The sequence below is a fragment of the Alligator mississippiensis genome, chromosome 8, assembly GCF_030867095.1.
Source record: "Alligator mississippiensis isolate rAllMis1 chromosome 8, rAllMis1, whole genome shotgun sequence".
Taxonomy (NCBI): Eukaryota; Metazoa; Chordata; order Crocodylia; family Alligatoridae; genus Alligator; species Alligator mississippiensis.
The window spans coordinates 68,564,927-68,585,048 of record NC_081831.1 but is presented as its reverse complement, the minus strand read 5'-3'; the positions used below and the strand labels follow the sequence as shown (position 1 = coordinate 68,585,048).

The following is a 20,122-nucleotide window of genomic DNA, read 5'->3' as shown; positions in this document are numbered from 1 at the left end:
TTGAGACAGCACAAAATGCTCTCAGCAACAGCACATAAGACTATTTTTTAGACATCTAATAAGGTTGCACATTATCAAATTCATTGTAAAGTGCATTTGAAAGACAAACTAATGATGGATTCAGGGGCTCAAAGAAGTTATTTTTCTGGACTTGTTTGAAACATAATTACATTTTTGTCTTAATCCCCTATGATATACATCTTTTGGTATCTTGGAACAATAATTTATTTAATGTGTTTCAGAACCAAAAAAGGCTTAAAGTGCTGCAGATCTTAGTCAAGTCAAACATGGAATTACTTAGGGGGTTTTAGTTATTTTGGCTTCAGACAGAAATATGGTACCTTGAAGGACCATCTCAATGCTTAGCTAGGGATTGAGTGGAAGGCCTGCTTTTTCCTATAGGTGTGCCTGCAGGTTTTGGGTTGATGGGTTTTTTTTAACGAGTACTGCTTCTGTTTGTAGAGTGTATAAATAGGAGTTACTTAGAGGTGGACCTGGCTGAATGTGTTTCAGTGTACATAGGTTTGAGTCATACAGTCTATTAACACGCAGTTCCTGGTACTGGGCTCTCGCCATTATCTTCAGATAAGAGTTAACACTCCCACGTGTTACAAACTGACTGGTCCTATTGTTAAAAGGTCTTAGCCTTACTCTTCACTGAACAAAGCTGAGTTGTAAAGGAAGCTTGAGCCTCCAATTCATTTAAATAGTTAAAAAAGAACCCAAAGAGGTTGCTGTCTAGATTTGGTTCTCTTTCTAAGGTGACTTGTGCTAACGCATGGTTAGAACGACAGACCACAGCCCATTCTGTCACCTATGTAAGAGAATGACAGTGAGGAAGCTGGATGGTTTACGAGATGGATACATGATATCCAGCCTTTTACTTGCAGATGTGAAGCCAGGACATGCTGCTTGGTGGGCAACTGTTGTTGGCTGTTTAGTGCGTCTTTGGTGACCCGTGAGAAACCGTGAGCAATGGTTACAATCCAGTCCCTAAGAGAAGTACCTATGTCACAAATGGTATGACTACAGTTAGCAATTTTGGCCACATGTCCCAAACAAATGGACCTACAGTCAGCTGGGCTACTGGCTGTGCTCTTCCTATTTTGTGAATAAACATAGAATTTCAGATCAGGGATTTATCTGGTATATTAAGACATTTATATTATTAATTCTTATTCCTACAGAGTCAGGAATAGAACCAAGTTCTTCAGATAGTAAAGCCTCTCTGCTAGACCACCCTGCTTTCCTCCTAAGTTATGCAGCTGCCAGTGTTTGTAGTAAAGCAGAATGAATTCACAGTGTAAATTTCTTATCAGTACTGTGCAAAGTACATTGAATCCTAGGATAGTAGAGCTGGAAGAAAGCTCAGGAAGTCGCCTTATCCATCTAATCTAGTCTAAGGCAGGAGCATCTCAGACTAAACCATCCCAGTCAAGTGTCAGTCTACATGGGTCAAAAGCATTTGCATTTAATTTGTTAAAAAAAAGGGGTGGGGGGAAGAGGGGAAAGGGGTTCCCTTTGTTTTCCTGCAGAAGTTTCAAACTGTTGTAACATGGTATAGCATTTCTATTTGAAACCACCCAATAATAGATGCTTGCATTTCTCAAACATACATCTGCAATCATCATCTCAATACTGCCCATTTTTAAATACAAATGATGGAATTAACAGGAAATAGGGGCCAGATTCTGTCATTTACTCAACTTGCTCAACAAATCAACCCATAGGAATCGGTGGGTATATTAATGCAGTCAAGCATTACCGTGGCAAAAGTGAGAATGGCAGAACCTAGCCCACAGAATTTGCAGAATCCTAAGGTTTATTATTAACAAACGTCTCAGCTCGCAACGCCCCATGAAATTTTTTCAAATGAACGGTTACTCAGCTACTTTGAGAAAAGCATATATGTGATAAAGAAGAGAATGAGAAAGGTGTTGACTTCTCCGATATGCATCTGATAAAGAAAACACAAACCCACTTGAAAAAAAACCTGGTTGAGTTTTAGTCTGAGGAACCAGCAGCATCTGGTCTCTTTCCTCTCCAGACTTCAAGATGTTTGCAGCAATGCTGAAGATATTTACAATTATAGCAGCCCTCTCAGGTGAGGAAAAATAAAGGAATCAATTGAACAAGAGTTGAACTTGGTTGGCAAAGTAGAATATCAGAAATGTATTTCCAGATGGAAAGAAAGTTGTGGCTATGAAGCCAAGGAAAATAGCGTGTGAAATTATAGCATGTTAACTGATACAGGATTTTATCTTAGGAAACTTTTTTGCTTGCCGATTGTAATTTTAAGCTTTGCTATAAATCTAGAAGGGGAAAAAGAGCTAGCACTAGTATTTTCCAGGTGTTTCAAGATTTAGGTTTGTTCCTACTCTTGCCTCGTTGTCTCTGGGCAATATGCCTGGGAAACGGCGATTGAGATCCCATCCCACATAGATTTGTGCGCATACTGAAAACATGGGACAGTGTCCGGTAATCCCACTCCAAAGGACTTTTCTTGGACACCAGCTGGAGCCAGGAAAGAACATCTCCCCACATGAATGTTTCTGGCTTCTGGGGATTTTTAAATTTTGCCTTCCTATGAGGCTTTGGGACACTGGCCACAGCTAAGGCTGGAAGGTTTTGACTGGGAAGTAATGCTTCTGCCAGTACTTAGAAAACCCAGAGGCTCTGGGCTAGAGGGTCCTGCTGATTGACAAATTGGGGGTCAGGAAAGAATTCTTCTCTAGGTCAGACAGGCATGGATTGTGGCAGATTTTTGCCTTTTCTTAGGATTTCCTAGGATCTTCTGAGCATATATTAACCAACTGCTTCTCCGCTGTTCCAGTAGCAGAGGATTGGCAATGCCCTTGTCTCCTCAAAGGAGTTTTCTGGGGAACCTATTCTTTGCATTTTGGATACTGTTCCTTGCAGTTATGACTGAGGGTTTGAAGTGATGATTTGGGGGATTTCTTCAGTTAATGACTGGCTGCAAAACAGGTTACTGGACCTGGTGGCCCAGAAGGCCCCTTCCTTTCCTGCAAAGTATCAGACATCACAGGTAGTGCTCAGCATTTTGCAGAGGTTCTTAAAGACGGTGTTTATTCTGGAGGTCAAAGAAAAATGTTCAGAAGCTACTTCTGCTGCTGTTTATTAACACAAGTCTCTTTTTCTTTTAAATATGGCTTTTTTCATAGAAACAAACATAACTTTGCTTACATTTTGTGTTTCTATTCAGAATTATATTAACTTTGTCTGATGGAAAGGCTCATGAGAGCCAAGGCCCTCTGGGTCATTTCTGATGAGAGAGAGTGAGAGAGCGCAAGAATAAAAAGTCTGACCTTTGTCACTGGAAAATAGGATTTTCTGCATCGTGGCAATTTATAAAAACATTTGAAAGATGTTTTGCTCCAGTGCAGAACAAAAACAAATATTGAAACGCTAAAAGTTATTACGAATGTAAGTATTCATCCTCCAGCCAGCTCTAATTGTTAACATCAAAGAGAATATATTAGCCCTAACATCTTGAGTGGTGTTATTATTTAATGGTATTATTTAGTGATATTAAAATTTGAGCAGAATACTGTATTGATATTAGTGAGGAGTCTTGCCTGTGAATTAATGGTAGTGGTCTATGAGAGGACGCACAAATATTCCACTAAAAGAAGAATGAGATTTCAATACAGTCAGGCAAAAGGCAGGGTAGATTTGTACTTTATGAAGTAACTAAATCAGAAAGATATGTAACATAAGATTTCATGAACCCAAAGTACAAATCTACCCTGCCTTCTGCTTGACTTCAGACTTACACAGCTAACTACCTCTCATGTCAATACAATGCCACTATTACTTGTATGTGGAACAAGGCCATTACGTTTCCAACACAACATTTTCATCTCACTGGTTCTTACGCAGGTCACTATTAGAGCCTTATATTTTCTAGTCCTTTAAGAACGAACATTTGCACCATTAAGCTGTAACTTTAAGCTTGGATTGAACAGTATAAAAAAATTTCAGCTCACCAAAGGGTGCTTTGCTTCATAATAGTTTGTGATGGATAGATACAGTTCACATAGTTAGTTGTCTTGTATAATGTTTGGGCCTGATACCATGTGTGATCTAGTTATATAAGAAGCATAGGATCCTATCTATTGGGTCAACAACACATCAGTTTTCTAAGCAAGAAACAAAGACAGAATTATAGGAAAACATGCAAAAATTGTGTTCAAATGGCTGTTTGTTCCTTTCAATTGTAATAGCCAGTTTTAATTGCTTACCACCTATATTTATTTTTTAATGTTCATTGTGTTGGTCTCATATGGCAGAGCTGGATTAAAGAATAACTTCTCCTATAAGGCAGGGCAGTCCAACTTCAGAACAGCTGGAGGCCACATGCCACACAGGTCACAGGCTGTAGGCCACAGACCATGTAGGAGGGAGTAAAGGTACCATTCATCAGTGAACAAGGAGCTGGGAAGAGGAATGTCTCCAGACGGAAGGAAAGATATTTCTAGAGAACTCGTATTTTGCTTGCCCAGGGAAATATCTAAAACACCTACAACCACTCCCAGGGGGGGAAAAAAAAAACTTCTATAGTGGAAGGAAGCAATATGTTTCTCCTCAAGGTTTCTGTCATGAAAGGTGGGAATCTAGGCCAACCAAAGTAGTGGTTCTTGGTGTGCACAGCCCTTATTGATAATCTCTTCACTTCTTGTTCCTTGCAGGCCACATCAGCAGTGTTACAGTGACAGTTCCACAATACCCAGTGAATGTCACCGTTGGTGGAAACACCACACTTCTCTGCACTTACACGACATCAGGATCTCTTGAAAATTTGTTTATTCAGTGGACCTTTTACAATGCCAAGGAGAAGCAACAGAGCACAGTAAGAAGAGATTTGTAATTCACTGTAATTATTGTCTCTAAGTCACTATGTAGCTCTTCCACCCAGCATGTCAGAGCACACCATTACTTTTAACAGATGTCACCTCACATCACCTGTGAGGTAGAGTGGTGTTATTACTGCTATAAAGCATGAAAAAACTAAATGGCTTGTCCAGACACAAGAAGTTTATGGTGGAGCACATAACTTCACCCTGGTCTTCAGATCTGGACAATCTGCCCTTATCGCTGTACGGAGAGGTTGGTACTCTGGTATCTTAGGACATTTGAAGGATCTAGACATGGAAAAAGAATGAATGGGCATCTTACAGCAGGCAACTAGTTTTCCCATTTAATAGGAAAGCTCCCTGACCCATCATAACTCCATGCTTCTGTGAAGCTCCCTTACGGTATCATTCAGTTAAGCCACAGAAGCAGTGGCTTGGTAACCCAGTGAGGTGATACTAGGAGGAATTTATTTATTTTTAAAAGAGCAAAGGACATTTTAACCATTAGTAAGTAGAAACTTGTCTGGGCACAAGTCCTAGCTGTATTTCTCAACACCTGAAGGCCTCACACAAGGAGAAGTACATTCCACTATTGAAAGCAAGTTTATGCCCATCCTTCCTCTCTGGACATCAAAACACCAACTCCCTCCATCCCAGCATGGTGAAGCGTTTTGTAGGACAACTGCACAGATCCACCCTCCCCACTTCCCTACCCCGAGGAGGGGGAAATGTGTGATAGCAGCCTTTGGTAGAAGCCTGGAAACCATTCCTGACTCATGGCACATACACACTCGAACAGGTTGCACCCTTTGATCACGCCCTGAGTCTAGACTCTCCTCAGGGCTGTTGCAGTGGCTTGCCCATGTTTCAGAGGGCCAGGGAAGGACTTAACTTCCTATCTACAGCCTAGCTGCATCCTTGACCTTAAAATGTCAGTTAAAATGTTTTCTGGGTGGGAAAAGGTAGCTCATCTACTCCCTGCCCCAGTGCAATAATACATATAGGGCTGTATCAGCAGGTGTCTTGTGGGCACCTCTCAATTTCTTAACACATTCATACTAGTCACAGTAGCATTCAGGTCAGCATTTCCTGCTTTATGCACACAGATATCATTGTTTTCCATCAATTTTTTCACTACATTAGGTGAATGATATGCAGGAAGTTTACCAGCACCCATGAACTCATATATTGCACTCAGATCATAAATTCTTTTGAGGCACAGTCTTTCTGTATTTGCATTTATAAAGAACCTAGTCTATCATTGGCATTAAACGATCACAACAACAGTCATGATAGTAATGTACAAGATTGAAGAATTAGCAGTTTAATATAAAAGAACTTGCCAAACTAAAGCATATCACAATAATTTGATAGTGACTGTATCAGCCATAAGGACAAATAGTGGGCCCAGCCCTACATTCTTTACTTTACTACTTATACCATACACCACTATGAGATATTAACTCCTTGAGTGACTAATTATATGATTAGTCATTAGTATTACTCACACCAGTTGTCCTGGTTTATTCATACAGCGTTCACAGAACCCTATTTTATTTGCTAAAGTAAGTTGTGTTCACTGTGGACCCAGTGTAAATAACACTGTGTCGGTACTGTACTGTACCAGTCCAGATTCTAGCAAAAACCTTGTCCTATGTTCAGGCAGAGAATACAACAGTGATTTGCTTAGGTGCCACAATCAGTATTTTTGTTGCATTAAATTTCTCAGGATGAAAAACAACACACAAGCTATATTTTCTGTTTGCAAATTAGAAAAAATGAATAGACAGAAGTTCAAGTAACTAATCACAGACTGTAGAAAGTAATCAGAACATTCCCAGAGATTCAGGAGGGTGGAACCATTTGTAAACATGGCTAGGAATGAGAAAACACAGCCTAAGGCTCCTAACCATATGAATTTTCTGACTCAACTGTAAATTTTAAAAGGAATAAATTCACGTTATGTTCCTAAGTGCCAAGGAAACTTCAGTGACCAGTCTTCTAAGTGCTCGATCCTTCTGCTTCTGTGCTTTTAACTCCTACTAAAGTCAATAGAAAGTTTTGTGATCTTAAAACAGACGATGTGAGACAGTCATAGGAAAAACTATCTGAAATAAATTTTTGGTAAATTCATTCCTCTGTCTCACACATTTTATAGTATGAATTGTTTTTTCATCAAATAAAGTGGAACCTGGAGTGGACACAGGGTAGTACCCTGTAAACCTGTTCTTGCTGAAGTCAGATGCCAGGTTTCCTTTCATATCAGCATGAGCTGGACTTGGTTGTTAGATTCAATCCTCCAAATACTTAAGAAACTTCTATTGACTTAGTGGTCTTACAAGTGTGCCTAAAATTATGCATGTGGATGAAGGCTTTTAGGTTGGGACCTTCAGATAGCCCTGGAATATTGAGCTAGTGTTCAAAATTGCCATACAAACTTGAACAAATTTAATGTAAAATTCATCATATAAAAGCAAATACTGGAGGGAAAGGACCATGACTATAGCCAGTGGATTTTAAGGGAACTACCTACACATACCCTATTTCCAAGAATCTCACTATACTACATTTTTTAAATTAATTTGTTTAATATGAAATCAGTCTTAGATGATTTGGCATTAATTTAATATTAAATTGCACATTATATTTCGATTTTGCTCTGCCGCTATTAAAACATGAATCCAGGGCAATAGTGTATATTGTGCCTCTGTTGTTTGTGCACAGACTATGGAAACGGCAATCAAAAATGATTTTATATATTGACAGACTGGCAAGAGACCACAAAATGCTTGCAGCAGAATGGAGCAATACAGTAACTTAGTAAATATACTAGAACTGTAGATTGTGTTGGGTATTTTAAGAATTCACAGAATTAACCAAATAATGTAAGATTTAAGTAGAGCTGGCAAAAAAGATTCATCAAAACATATTTTGATTAGAAGTAGCATTTTTCTTACCCTTAAATTATTTTTTGGGGAACATTTTCATTTCCGCTCCCCCCGCACCCAACAAAAAAAAGGAAAATTTTCACTTCATAATAGAAATTTTCTCCAGAAGTGTTGAATAAAAGAATTATGTGCATTTCAAAAATATTGCAAAAAATACCTGCACTTTTCACATCAAATATAGTTTTGAGCATCTCTCATATATTAGAGAATGTCAGACATGTTAATACTCTGCTTACACATGTGTAAGGGTAAAAAAAAAAAAAATCAATTGGATTTGGCCTGAAATGTGTAACAAGCACAAAGAAAATGTCCTCAGCTGATGTAGATCAGCATAACTTTCCCTCTTTGAATGGCACAAAGCTGATTTCTAGCAGCTGAGGATAAGACCTGTTGTCCTGGGTCTGACACAAAATAACTGAGCAAATTGAGGGGGAGAGTTTTGCTCGTGGGAATCCCAGGCAAAGGTTCACTATCAAGTCTCTACTGTTTACTAGACAACCATTAGGATAGCATCCCTGAAACTTCCGGCTGCAAATGGGACCCTCAGGAGCTCAGGCCCCAGTGCCAACCCTGGGGCAAATTCTACAGAACTTTAGGATTAATTAAGGCAAATATATATCATTAAACATTTAATGTTTCAAGCTTAAAGTGGATCACAGTTGTTCTAAAGATGCCATGATATCACATGGAGGGGTTACTGCTCTTCTTCTGAAAATGTCATAGATAAGTAAGGCTGGAAGGGACCTCAAGAGATCATCTAGTGCAATTTGGGATCAACCCATAGCCTCGATACTATTAGCACCATACGCTAGCCAACTGAGCTAAATAGCTGCTCCCAATTTAACATGAATTGTCCAAATGCTATTCTTACAATATGGCTCTTGCAGTGATTTAGTCATTGCTGTAGAAAATTGTAATACCTTCTTAATTACAAGATTAAGTTTAATTTCCCACCCTACTGATGAGATTAGGATCAGGAGTAGCGTATGATTTTATAGGGATAAATTTTATCTGGCATCAAGGGAAGATAAAGTTGTTTGTTATTTTATAAACTAGATTCAGAATCACTTTTCAACACTTCCTGTGTGAAGTCCCTTGACTTATTTGAGTTATGTATTCTGGTGTTTTCATACCCTGCTCTGCAATGCCACAGGTGTTAAAGAGTTAAAAGCAGTGGCAGTTAAACAGAAGGTGAAATACCACAAAAGCCGCACAACAATGTAGGAGTAGAAAAGTAGCAAGCAGTGGAACAACAGGTGTTAGCAATGATAATTTTATTTAAAAACAGCTAAATATGAAGTTTGAATATGATTAATTTTTGCTAATTAGGCCATAGCAAAATGCAAAATCCAGCCCTGTTTTTATCATAGTAAGTGCTGTGCAGTATGCACATTGTTCTCAGCAGTGTATCAGAGACAAATTTATTGTTATTTATAGTTTCAGTACAAAAATGTTGCCTATGTTTGAACCAAGTACTATAAATATAAAGTTAATGAGGCAAAATGGTTTTTAATCCTTTTTATTCTCTATTTACCCTAACCACCAAGATTTTACAATGGAGATGGTCTGAAATTGGGAAGTGGTTAATACCATTTTGATTTTAATTAATTATAAAAGTTAGTAAATTCTAATTCTAATTCATTCTAAAACTTAGAAAATAGCATCAAAGTGCTTTACAAACATGTATTACTAAAGTTATCCTCATTTTACAGATGGGAAAGCCAAGTCATAGACTGGCTTCGGTTTACATACCAATTGGCATCCTTGACATACATATTACTTTAGGGTAGTCAGTTAACCCCAGTCCTGCAGAGACTTTTTTCCATGCTTACTTTTATAAATTGTGAGAAGTCCCATTGACTTCAACATTTAAATGCATGGATAATGGTTTGAGGGATTGGAGCCTAATGTCCCGATCCTGCGCAGACTCTTCCCAGGCAGGGCAAGTTCTGCCCTTACAGAGCTAATCACAAGGTCAGGCCTGAAACTGACTCAATTAATTATCCAATAATAGCCAGAGCTAAATCAACTATGTTGATTCTCATTGAAATATTTTGCAAGATATTCAAGCTTGAAATTTACAAGTGATGACATCTCGATTAAATTTGTAAAGATGCTGGTTAAGGATCAGAAGGGGAAGAATTTGCATAACAAATAAAATGAATTGCAGCTTATATATCTATTAAAGATCAACTTTTCAACCTGAAACATCCCAATATTTTTCCCACATGCCAACTATCTATGAACATCAACACTACAGCAAAGCCGTTTCCGAGGTGAAGGGAGCAGCCAAGTGGTGCAATACCGTGCTACATAACACTTGAGAAGGGGAAGTTTTGGTCCAAGACGCTGGAACACACAAGTAGGAGTTAGAGGTGTTTATTCTAGGGCTCTTTCAGGAGTGTTGGGTTTACATGCAAAATATCAGGAGCAAAAATGTCTTTAAGGATCAGAAGATGGCAACAGTGGCAGTCAGGTCTCCCAACAAGTCCTAGGGATCCTTCAAAGGCCCTGTCATAGGCTCCAACTAAGAAACTGACACAGCGCTCCCTGTACCGCCTCCGAATATTGCTCTTTGATAGTATGAAGAGCTCTCTCCCTAGCCTCAAGAGACATTCTCAATGGGTTGGACATGTGGCATTCACAGTTCAATTAGGTCCAGCCCAGGAAGCGAGAGACACCCTGAGAAACCAGACCAATGTGTCTCATGTAGCACAGAACAGCACTTACGATTTGGCTGTCTGAATCATGAGAGCATTCCTTTTGGGTGAAACCCATTTTTTAAATGAAGCCCAACTGCCACCCACTTTTTCATCATCATACCTATGAGATTCAGATGAGGGAGCTGGTACCACAAGATATTTTTTCACAAAAAAATATGACCACTTTCATAATGTGATATGTAGGATGAGATCTGGATGTCAATTATACCTGTACCCATCTGGGAGAACTCTACCAGTGTTAACATGATTATTCCATACCAATTCCATGACATCAGTGGAAATATCCCAGGCTGGCACTGGTGTGACTGACGTTTGCATCTGACTCATAAACAATGGGGAAGTGAACTGTGGTCCTGGAAACAGAGAACTGCAGAAGGACAAAGGGCACAAGAGACTGGAAGAAAGTGGCAAGCAAGTCTCAACTGCTGTACTTGGAAGCAAACAATTACATTTTCTACTTAGTGTATGGAATTGTATAACTTTAAAAAAATTTGAATGCACCTGCAGCCTATAGCTTGTTGAAGAAGTAGCAAGAAACAAGGGTACTGTATTCTCTCTGCAAACTTCACTGACTTCATTGCACATGTACCCTCTAACAACTCTAACACTACAGAGTTCTTTAGAGCAGCTGTATCGAGAGGGTGCTCTTTACTTGTGGGTGAATGTTCAAAGTCACATTAAACTCTCAGACCAGCACCTTTTTACTCAAATACAGCATTCCCCGTGCCGCAATATTCAGAGTATGGACGAAAAGTCAGTCAGTGGTTGTCAAAAGATGGTGTATGTGACAGATGCACGGGGAAGATGTAGCTGGAGACATCAGGTAAGAAAAATCCCCATGAACTTAAAGAGAACTACATGGTTTCATTTCTCTTACCAGCACAGAGCTAGTCAAAATAGTATTTTGTACTGACATCCTTGTGTTGATGCATGAACTGAGATGAAATAAAAGCAGCTGGCCCTTCTAGAGTTTTCAATCAAACCTTGACATTTATGGCAGGAAAAAGTTACTTCAATGAAATTTTAATTTTTTCTCAGCAACTCTTCCACGTGGCTGGATGAGTGTCTTGAGCACCTCATATTCTACCCAAGAAGGGAAGCTACATACCGACAGCCTCACTGCTGAGACTGAGCAAGCAGGGCTTGAATTCAGATCACTCCTATAGGAATAGCACAATTCCTAAGTTTTTGCATCTGAATTCTACTTATACTCTAAAGTTTTCCTCTTATTGTTGATGTGCCTTAAAAGTTGGTATGTATTTTAGAGCAGTGTGGTTTAAAATATTAAAAAGGCCAAAGGTACAATTCATGAAATTATTCATTGAAGCTCTATCAGCAAGAACATAACCAATTCTTGAAGAAGAACTGAGGGAACAAAAATTGTGTCATCTAAATTAAAAGCTTTTGGAGGAATTCTCATCTAGGAACTGTTTTATGGCTCTAGCTCCTGTATCTAAACTTATCCCTTTTTGATCTATCCAGTGGCCTTAACGCACTATTTAAATCCCAAGTACTCCTGGAGGAGTTTCTTTCATTTCTCTCATGATTTTGGAAAATTTCTACTATACAAATTGTAGCAAGTTTGCATTAGGAGCAGAATATTCACAAGAGTGACTACATTTTCCCCTATCAGACATTTAACCATGAGGAATGTCTTATTCAACTTGTCTTGACAACAGAGATGAGGGACACAGAAGTACTCAAACATGAATGCAGAATTGATTTCCCTTAATTATCCACAATAGCAATCCACTGTTCTATTTCCAGTTCACATGCCTCTCCAGTTTCCTTTGACCTCAATGGGATTTTTACCACCAAATCTAGTTGGTACCAATCCAATGACAGCATCTAATGAAATACACTCAGACTCAAAAAGTATATGCAGCTCAGATTTAGTTAATCTATAATGTGTATTTCTACCCTGCCTTCACCCAGTGTTAAATAGTAATAGTTAAAAGGCCTGCATAGCTAGTGTGTAAGGGAAGCATGAGTAAACTTGATGCACTGTAGACATTTTTCAGTAGCAGTTCAGCCCCATGAATGAGCTTTTTGGTCTTTTGATTGTGAAGTGACTTGATCCATAATCGTTTAACAGTTGCACCAATTAAAGCTGCCTGAAGTGTGCTTCATTTCATATTTTTCTGTAGGTTTCTATCTCCCTTTTTTGTACTTAACCATTGTCCTTTGATGCTCCCAAATTTGCCAATGTGCAGTTGTGACAAGACTGCAGTCATTATTTTCTTCAATTAGCTCACATAAAAATTCCAGCAATGCAAAATATGAGTTTCCTGTCATTGCCAAGCAGATCACAGTCTGTACAAAAATGCATGAAAAGAAGCTCTATTTGGCAAAAGGTTTTGGTGCCAGATGATGGAAATCAAGAGAGTTAGTTTGGATTAACACTACATAAGTGGCTACAGAATCTTGGCCTTTAATTAGCAGTTACTATGTGCAAAGCTGAATGTGTTTTTCCTTTACTGTTCCAGATGTTTAAAAACTTAGTCCTAGGGGTGATCTGATGGCGTCAGAATGGTAGGGATGGTAACACGGTTCCATTCTGCATTTAACTCTGGTGTGAAAAAGAATCTAGTGAAGCAATTAGAGAAAATGCTAGTGGCAGAAGGGGATGAAAACAGCTCCATGGCTGGGCTTTCTGAACACTTGATGCCGAAGGTCTGCAGAGAGAGGCTTTAGTGCCATAGACTGAAATAAGAGGGCACCAACACAGCAAAGGCAGTGCTCTAGCACTGCATCCTTTTATAGGAGACAATGTAGCAAAGAGTTGAATATGACAAAAAAGGATACCCAAAAGAGGTAATTGTCCTCAAGAAGGCCCCCAGTTAGGAAATGAAGAATACTTGGGGATTAGATGTGGGACAGTATAAGGATTTAGCCCAGACTAGGATGAAGAATCCTTAGTGGCAAAGATACAAATAAAAATAGAACCACTGGGCTTTTATTCTGAGAACTATAGCATACACTTCTCAATGTCACTCTGTTCCCTCTGTAATCTCATTCTGTTCTTCTCTAGACTTCCCAACTTTGTTTCATTAGTGCACTTCATTCACACACTCCTACTTTCTGTGCCAATCATTAAAAATATTAAATAAATTAGTCCCAAAACTGGTCCTTAAGGAACTCTGTTAGGAATTACTATCCAGCCCAGTACTTCCCCTTTCAATATGACTTGCTGTCATCTCCCCTCTGGCCTGTTCCTTACCCACCTTACCCACAGTTGTGCAAATACATATCTTTTCCAGCTTTACTAATAATGTCCATATAGCAAAATCTTTACTGAAATCCAGTCAGGTTACATCTACTGCTCTTGTGCATCTAGAATATCATCAGTTTTATCAAAGACAAACATCAGGCTAGGTTGGCACATTTTACCTTTAGAAGCCCAAGTTGCAATTTATACTATTCTCCAATTATTGCCATGTCTTTAATTAACCATTCCTGAAAATCTGTTCAAGGCTTTGCACATTATGGAAGTCAGATTTAAAAGACCTGCAGTTACCTGGATCACTCCTGCTTTCCCTTCTTAAATACAGGTATTTACTATTTTTCAGTCACATGGTACTTGCCCTGACAGGATAGATTTAATAAAATAATTGCTACCTGACCTGTGATTTCCTATGCCAGAACTCTGGGATACCAATTTTCCGATACCCCTGATGCAAGTAACTAAAGCTTTTAGGGCTTGGGGTTTTTTCGGATGTAGCGACTATCTTTTCCACTCCAGTTCCAATTAGTTTTCTAATTTTGCCCCCAGACTGAGCATCATTATCATTACTAAAATTTGAGGCAGAGTGTTCATTTAGTTTCTGAGCTGCAGCTACATTATCTTTAATCTCTACCTTATACTCATGGCACAGCTACACTGAAACCACTAAACTAGCTCAAGACAATAAAAGGCAGACTACTGAAAGCAAAAATCTACTAGCTGCTCTAGGGCTTATAAACAACATGGTAACAGGTGTCTTAGATGTTATGCCTATGCTCTCTACTGAACTTATCAGTTTCCTTAGATCTGTCATAGGCTCCTTACAGCTGGAGAAAGAGAGCAACTGTTATATAAACCCTGTTTGCTGAAGCCAAAAATGTTTTTTGGGGGGCAGTGGGGAAAGAGACCCCTTCTCTCAAAGCAACAAGGCCACTTTCCTCTATTTTTTTTTTTTTTTTTTTTTAATACTCAGAGGTTTCTGACATTAGACCAAAGTAAAATGAAAATAAAGAGCCAGATTTTGTTTGCTGCCTTTGGGCCTCCTATATCCTGCTTAGCCCCTCTGAACAGCAGCCATCAAGGGCTACAGTGCTGGGCAAGAATTGCTGAAAAAACAGCAAAATGTGAAGGTGTCTCCTTCTCCCCCCTCCCAGCACTAATTTTACAAGGTAAGAGTCCAAAGTATTACCTTTCTGCTTTTGAGCAGAACCTGGCCCATTTGAATAAACACTAGTTTCAAGCATCTGCCACACTAGATATATTATACAATGAACTGGTTAATTGCACAATAATTACTTTGCATGTGTGACTGGTTTAAATTTATCATGCCATAAAAAGATCTATCCAGCAATAAAGAGAACCAACTAGCTACAAAGTTAGTGCTTGAAAATGTGTAACAATTTTATAGCTGGTTTCTGTCCAGCTTGAATTTGAACCAAGGCAGAGCGCTCTGGTCGCAACAGCAGATTCAAGAGAGTTGCACAAGTGCAGCTAAGAGCTACACTCAGTCAATTAATATGTGGTTTGTAGACAACTGAACTTCCTGGTACAACTTGTCAGAACTTCATTTTTAACATGGATTTTTACTGAAACAGAAATTTCTGCCATAATTGTCCAATTTGGAATAAATATTGGCTCCCTGCCCCCAGTAGAGAAGCTTGGGGGGGAAGGAAGAGAAAAAAAGGTTAGCTAATAATGTTCTTTTAGCCAGTAAAGCCAAAAATTTTGCCCCGGCATTAGATTTTAGTTTTAAGCAATTAAAAATAAATGTAAGTTTTCCCACTTGTTATTTTTTGGGGGAAAGTCTTTTGTAGAGACATGATCATGAAAAAATGTTGAAGGGCATGTTTACCAGGAATAAAATAGGACCAGTTGTACAACATTGCTACAATAGCAATGTAACACCAAATTGTGTCCTGCTCACCTTAAAAGTAGTAGCAGAGCCACAGATCTCAAGGGTTAGATAGGCCATGATGCAGACTGAAATTAAGTCTTGCAAAGATTTGCATTTCAGATTTGCTCCCTGCATGACAGATGTGAGGACTTTGCAAAGAAAAATACAAAGATTTTGCCTTAAAAATACAATTTTGAAATGAGGCAAAAACTACTGATTTGAAATTAATGTGTTTAAAATCAGCAATAAAGCTGCAGCATACTACTCCAAACATGAGATGTTAAATGTTTCCTGTGTACTAGAAGCCAGTCAGACCTCTGGGACAAAATATATATTTTGCAATTAACAACCTCATTACTTAGTGTTCACAACTTACCTTCAGGCAATAAACAACATAGCTGCTGAGGTGAGCATGTAAGAAGCATAGAACAGAATTGGATCTCCAGTCAAGCCAAATTAATTGATTTAGGGTGTTCTGTTTCATTGTACAAAAATGGAAAGTGTTTATTCAAATCTGCAAAGAAAAATAAATACTCTCATCTCTTCAGTCACCTGTCCTTGATTTTTCAGTGCACATAAAACATTTCCTTTGTATGTGTTTAGATCGAAGATAAAGCACAGAATATTAGCTTTTCAAAGCACTGCATAGAGGATCAGCTACACAGTCTGGACTGACTTCAATGGAGCTCAACTGTTACACCACACCCAGATGTGGCAATTTTTTCATGTTTACCAAGGGGGACATTTGCTTATGCCCAAGGAACACTAAATGAGTGCACAGTATGGACAAGTGTAAAGTATGACAAGTATTCAAAGGGGGCAGTTTCTGATATGATTTATAGTTGTGTAAATTCTAAGTATTCCTGAGGCCAACTGAGAACAGAATTTAGCCCTTTTAATACTTGAGCATGCTGGCCTGAACATTTGCAGCAATGAAAGAATACCTGTTTAACTGAGAACAAGACCAAACCCATTCACGCTGGAGATAGGCCTGAAACCCCAAAACAACCCAAACACCGTCAAACTTTAGAAATGTTAGGATTTGGATCCAATGGGCAATCTTTCAATGTAGGTCCCTCTCTAGATTAGGAGCCGGAGTAGAGCTGCCTCTTACAGCCCAGCAGACTGTTGATAGACTCTCTAGTGCTACTGCTGGTTTTCTAACCTAGTCAGATGATCAGTGCTGATTAAGAGACCTCTGACTCTCTAATGCATTTTCTTTCTGAAACCCTTTTGTTCAGAGAGCTCAAGCTGGAAAAGCAGATACCTGCCAAGAAGTTGTAAGCATGGTACCAAAACTTAAAAATTATGCCCTATGAGACTGGTGCAGAGGTTCTTTCTGCATCAGCACTGCAGAATCAGGACTCAAAACCTGGTGATGTCCAGGTTCCCTGTTCACTGCTACTTTTTTCTTAGTTTTTATTTTAACCTACAAAATTGAACAGCTTTGAATATGTACCATTTCACATTTGGGTTGGTTTTTTTTAGGGAGACCATCATAAATGCAGACTCACAGACTGTCTCTGTGGTTTGGGAAGTGTTAGTCTGGAAGCAAGTTCTTGCCTCTGAATGGTGAACAAAACCATGTTTCAGACATTCCTCTAGGACAGGGATGGGCAATTATTTTGGGCAGAGGACCACTTACTGAGTTTTGGCAAGTCATCAAGGGCCACATGACAGGCAGCCCAGGGCAGATTAATATTAATTTTCTAAAATTTTTAGGGGCCTTGTGGGCTGGATAGAATGGCCTGGCGGGGAGCATCCGGCCCCTGGGCCGCATTTTGCCCACCCCTACTCTAGGATGAGATAGAGTCAGGAAAATAGCTTGTTTCTTTACAATTATCTTGTGCTTTTCTGTTATATATCTTTTCTCAGTGCCTGTGCATGTTACATTAAACTCATTGTTAATCTCAACTGTAAACCTTCCAGATAATTTTGCTACCCAGTATTTTGAGAGCTTCAGTAAGCCTACCTAATTCTGGTCTCAGTTTCAGCCATGATTTACCCTAATGTCTCTGAACTCAACGAAATGACACTAGTGCAGTGGTTCTTGACCTTCTTCGACTTCAGGCACCCGTCAGTAGTCTCAAGGACCCCTCCATAACTTTTGTGAATTGAACAGCACTGAATTAAAAAACTTACAGTGCTTACCTCTTTGCAGAAGGGTCAGGCAGGGATTGAGCCCAAGTCCACGCTTATCTGCTTATCTCCTCATACTTTGCAGCATCCCAGCGGCGTAATTAGGAGGGAGATGGGGGGAATAGGGGCAACACCTACTCCTGTAGGCAAAAAAACCTGGGAGATGACTGGGAGGGGAGGGAGCGAAAACAAGTAGCTGCTGCCAGTAGCCACATATTCACATTCACAACTGCAGTGACAACTGAAGTCACCACCTTGCCCTGGGCACCCAGCTGCATCCTTGCACTGCTGCTGGCAGCACCCCCAGGGTGCCCCACACCCTGCTTGAGAATTATTGCACTAGTGTAAGATAGAAAAGAACAAGTGTAGAACCAAGCTCTTGCACTTGCCATCTTTCTTCTGATGATACTGAACAACAGTCACAGACAGAGGAGTCAAAAACCTGTGTTCTGTTGAATTTTTACCTGTTAAACATCCATTTTAAGAACCTGTTGTAGGTTCTAACAAGGACAGAGAAATTATAAGGAGTCAAAAAAGAGGACAGAATGATTTATGTATGTACATCAATATTTTTGGAGACAGATATTACATCATTTACACAGTTTTAAATTCTAGGCTCCCGTATGAATTAGAAGTTTTCACAGGCACATTGGCTAAGAGGAAATGGCAATTATCAGGCCTCACACTTCAGGAACTGCAAACGGGATCAGAAGAACTTCCCCTTCTAGGGGACAGCATTGGAAAACTAAGATAATGAATATTTTTAAAGCCTCTACCACTGGACTATATTGGTCTGTTGCAATATAACAATTACTGCACTGATCTTAGTGACTACAGCTCACCGAATGAGAAAAAAAAATATTATAAAAACAACAAGATCAGCAAAATTACCTCATCTAGACTATAGGAAGGCTCTGTGCTCACTTTTCTTCTTATTTGCCCCCTATATTCCCTACCTGTGCTCACTGCTGCTCAGTCAACATCCTGTTAAGGTGCACACGTACAAACATTTTAACCTCAAAGTTCGGTGCACGGCCTGCCTGACGTGGTGGGGAGTGTTAAGCAGCAACCTATTTTCACTCTCACTTTCTGTGCTGTTCTCCACCTGACAATGCTAGGACTTTAAAAACTGTTTCAAGTGAAGAATAGACCCTTTAGGCTGAGATCCTGACCACACTGGCATGAATTAAACTACTGCCATTAACTTCTGGAATGGGAGCCGGGGTGGGGGCAGAATGTCACCGTTATTGTCTTTTATGTCTTTTAAAAGCGGGATGAGAGATGCTGTTGTATTAAGGTTAGTGTAAGAAGTGATAATATAAGGAGGTGCCATTGCACAGCAGGTAACTATAGTCTAGGGTTTGACCTTCATTTACAAATTTTTATCATTGCTTTAGCCAACCATACTTCAGCAGTTTTGGGGTGTGGCTTGCTGTAAGCTAATAATGATTTCTAGATAACATTACCTAAAGACTTCAGTCAACACTGGATTAGGGTGTAGTAGTGTTTATCTACTGATCAGCAAGATAAACTTATTATGCTTAATGCCTGGGGATTCATAGTATTAGCTAAAAGCAGCTTGAAATCTTTGGGAGAAAAAAAAGAAAAAGAAAAAACAAATTTTATGAAAGTACAGCATGGCTTTAATCAGTTTTCTTTACTGTATGGAAATTTGACATAAGGAAGCTTTGTTTCTCCAAAAATTCCACTTGTATTTAAGACCTAACCAAGTAAAAAGGCAGTTAGCACTCTCTGATATTTAACTAACACTTGATTTACTGTCGCAGATCTATTTTTATCAGCATGGACAGTCGTATGAATATGGAAAGTTTCAGAACAGAATCACAGCTGCAACAAACCCAGGAAATGCATCAATAACAATCTCTAACATGCAGCCTTCAGATACAGGCCTCTATAACTGTGAAGTTCTTAACCCACAAGATCCAAATGGACAGAACCAAAAATCAGTGGTCGTCAGGGTACTAGGTAATTTATCTTTTCATTCTGTTTGCTATATTGCAGCATTGCTGCTTTACTGCATGGTGTCAAATTCAGGCTTCAAAAATGCTCTAAGGGAAATACGTGATTGGGGTGAGGAGATATGATTGGGGGTACAGGGAAATTAGCGTCCAAGAAAAGTGGTTGGCAGTGTTTTTTGGTGGTGGACTAGAATAACTCAGCTCAGGTCTAAGGCCATTGCTGCTCTGACTTCTCCCTGCCACCTGGCTGGGGCACTAGTGAAGCCTCTTACCAGCAGAACAAAAACCCCTGGTTCTGCAGGCTGAATCCAGTCCACAGTCTGCAGGTTCCCAATGTGACCT

General features: G+C 39.3%; 1 protein-coding gene across 1 annotated transcript in view; it reads left to right on the top strand.

Annotated features, from left to right (window-relative positions):
• The first annotated feature begins 1,985 nt into the window (after nt 1–1,985).
• Nucleotides 1,986–20,122, top strand: part of VSIG1 (V-set and immunoglobulin domain containing 1) — a 29,516-nt gene continuing 11,379 nt past the window's right edge. The window contains exons 1-3 of the mRNA XM_006262665.4: nt 1,986–2,104; nt 4,710–4,870; nt 19,589–19,787. Coding sequence (XP_006262727.2) covers nt 2,056–2,104; nt 4,710–4,870; nt 19,589–19,787 — 409 coding nt within the window. The 5' untranslated portion in view covers nt 1,986–2,055. The remainder of the gene's footprint in view (nt 2,105–4,709; nt 4,871–19,588; nt 19,788–20,122) is intronic.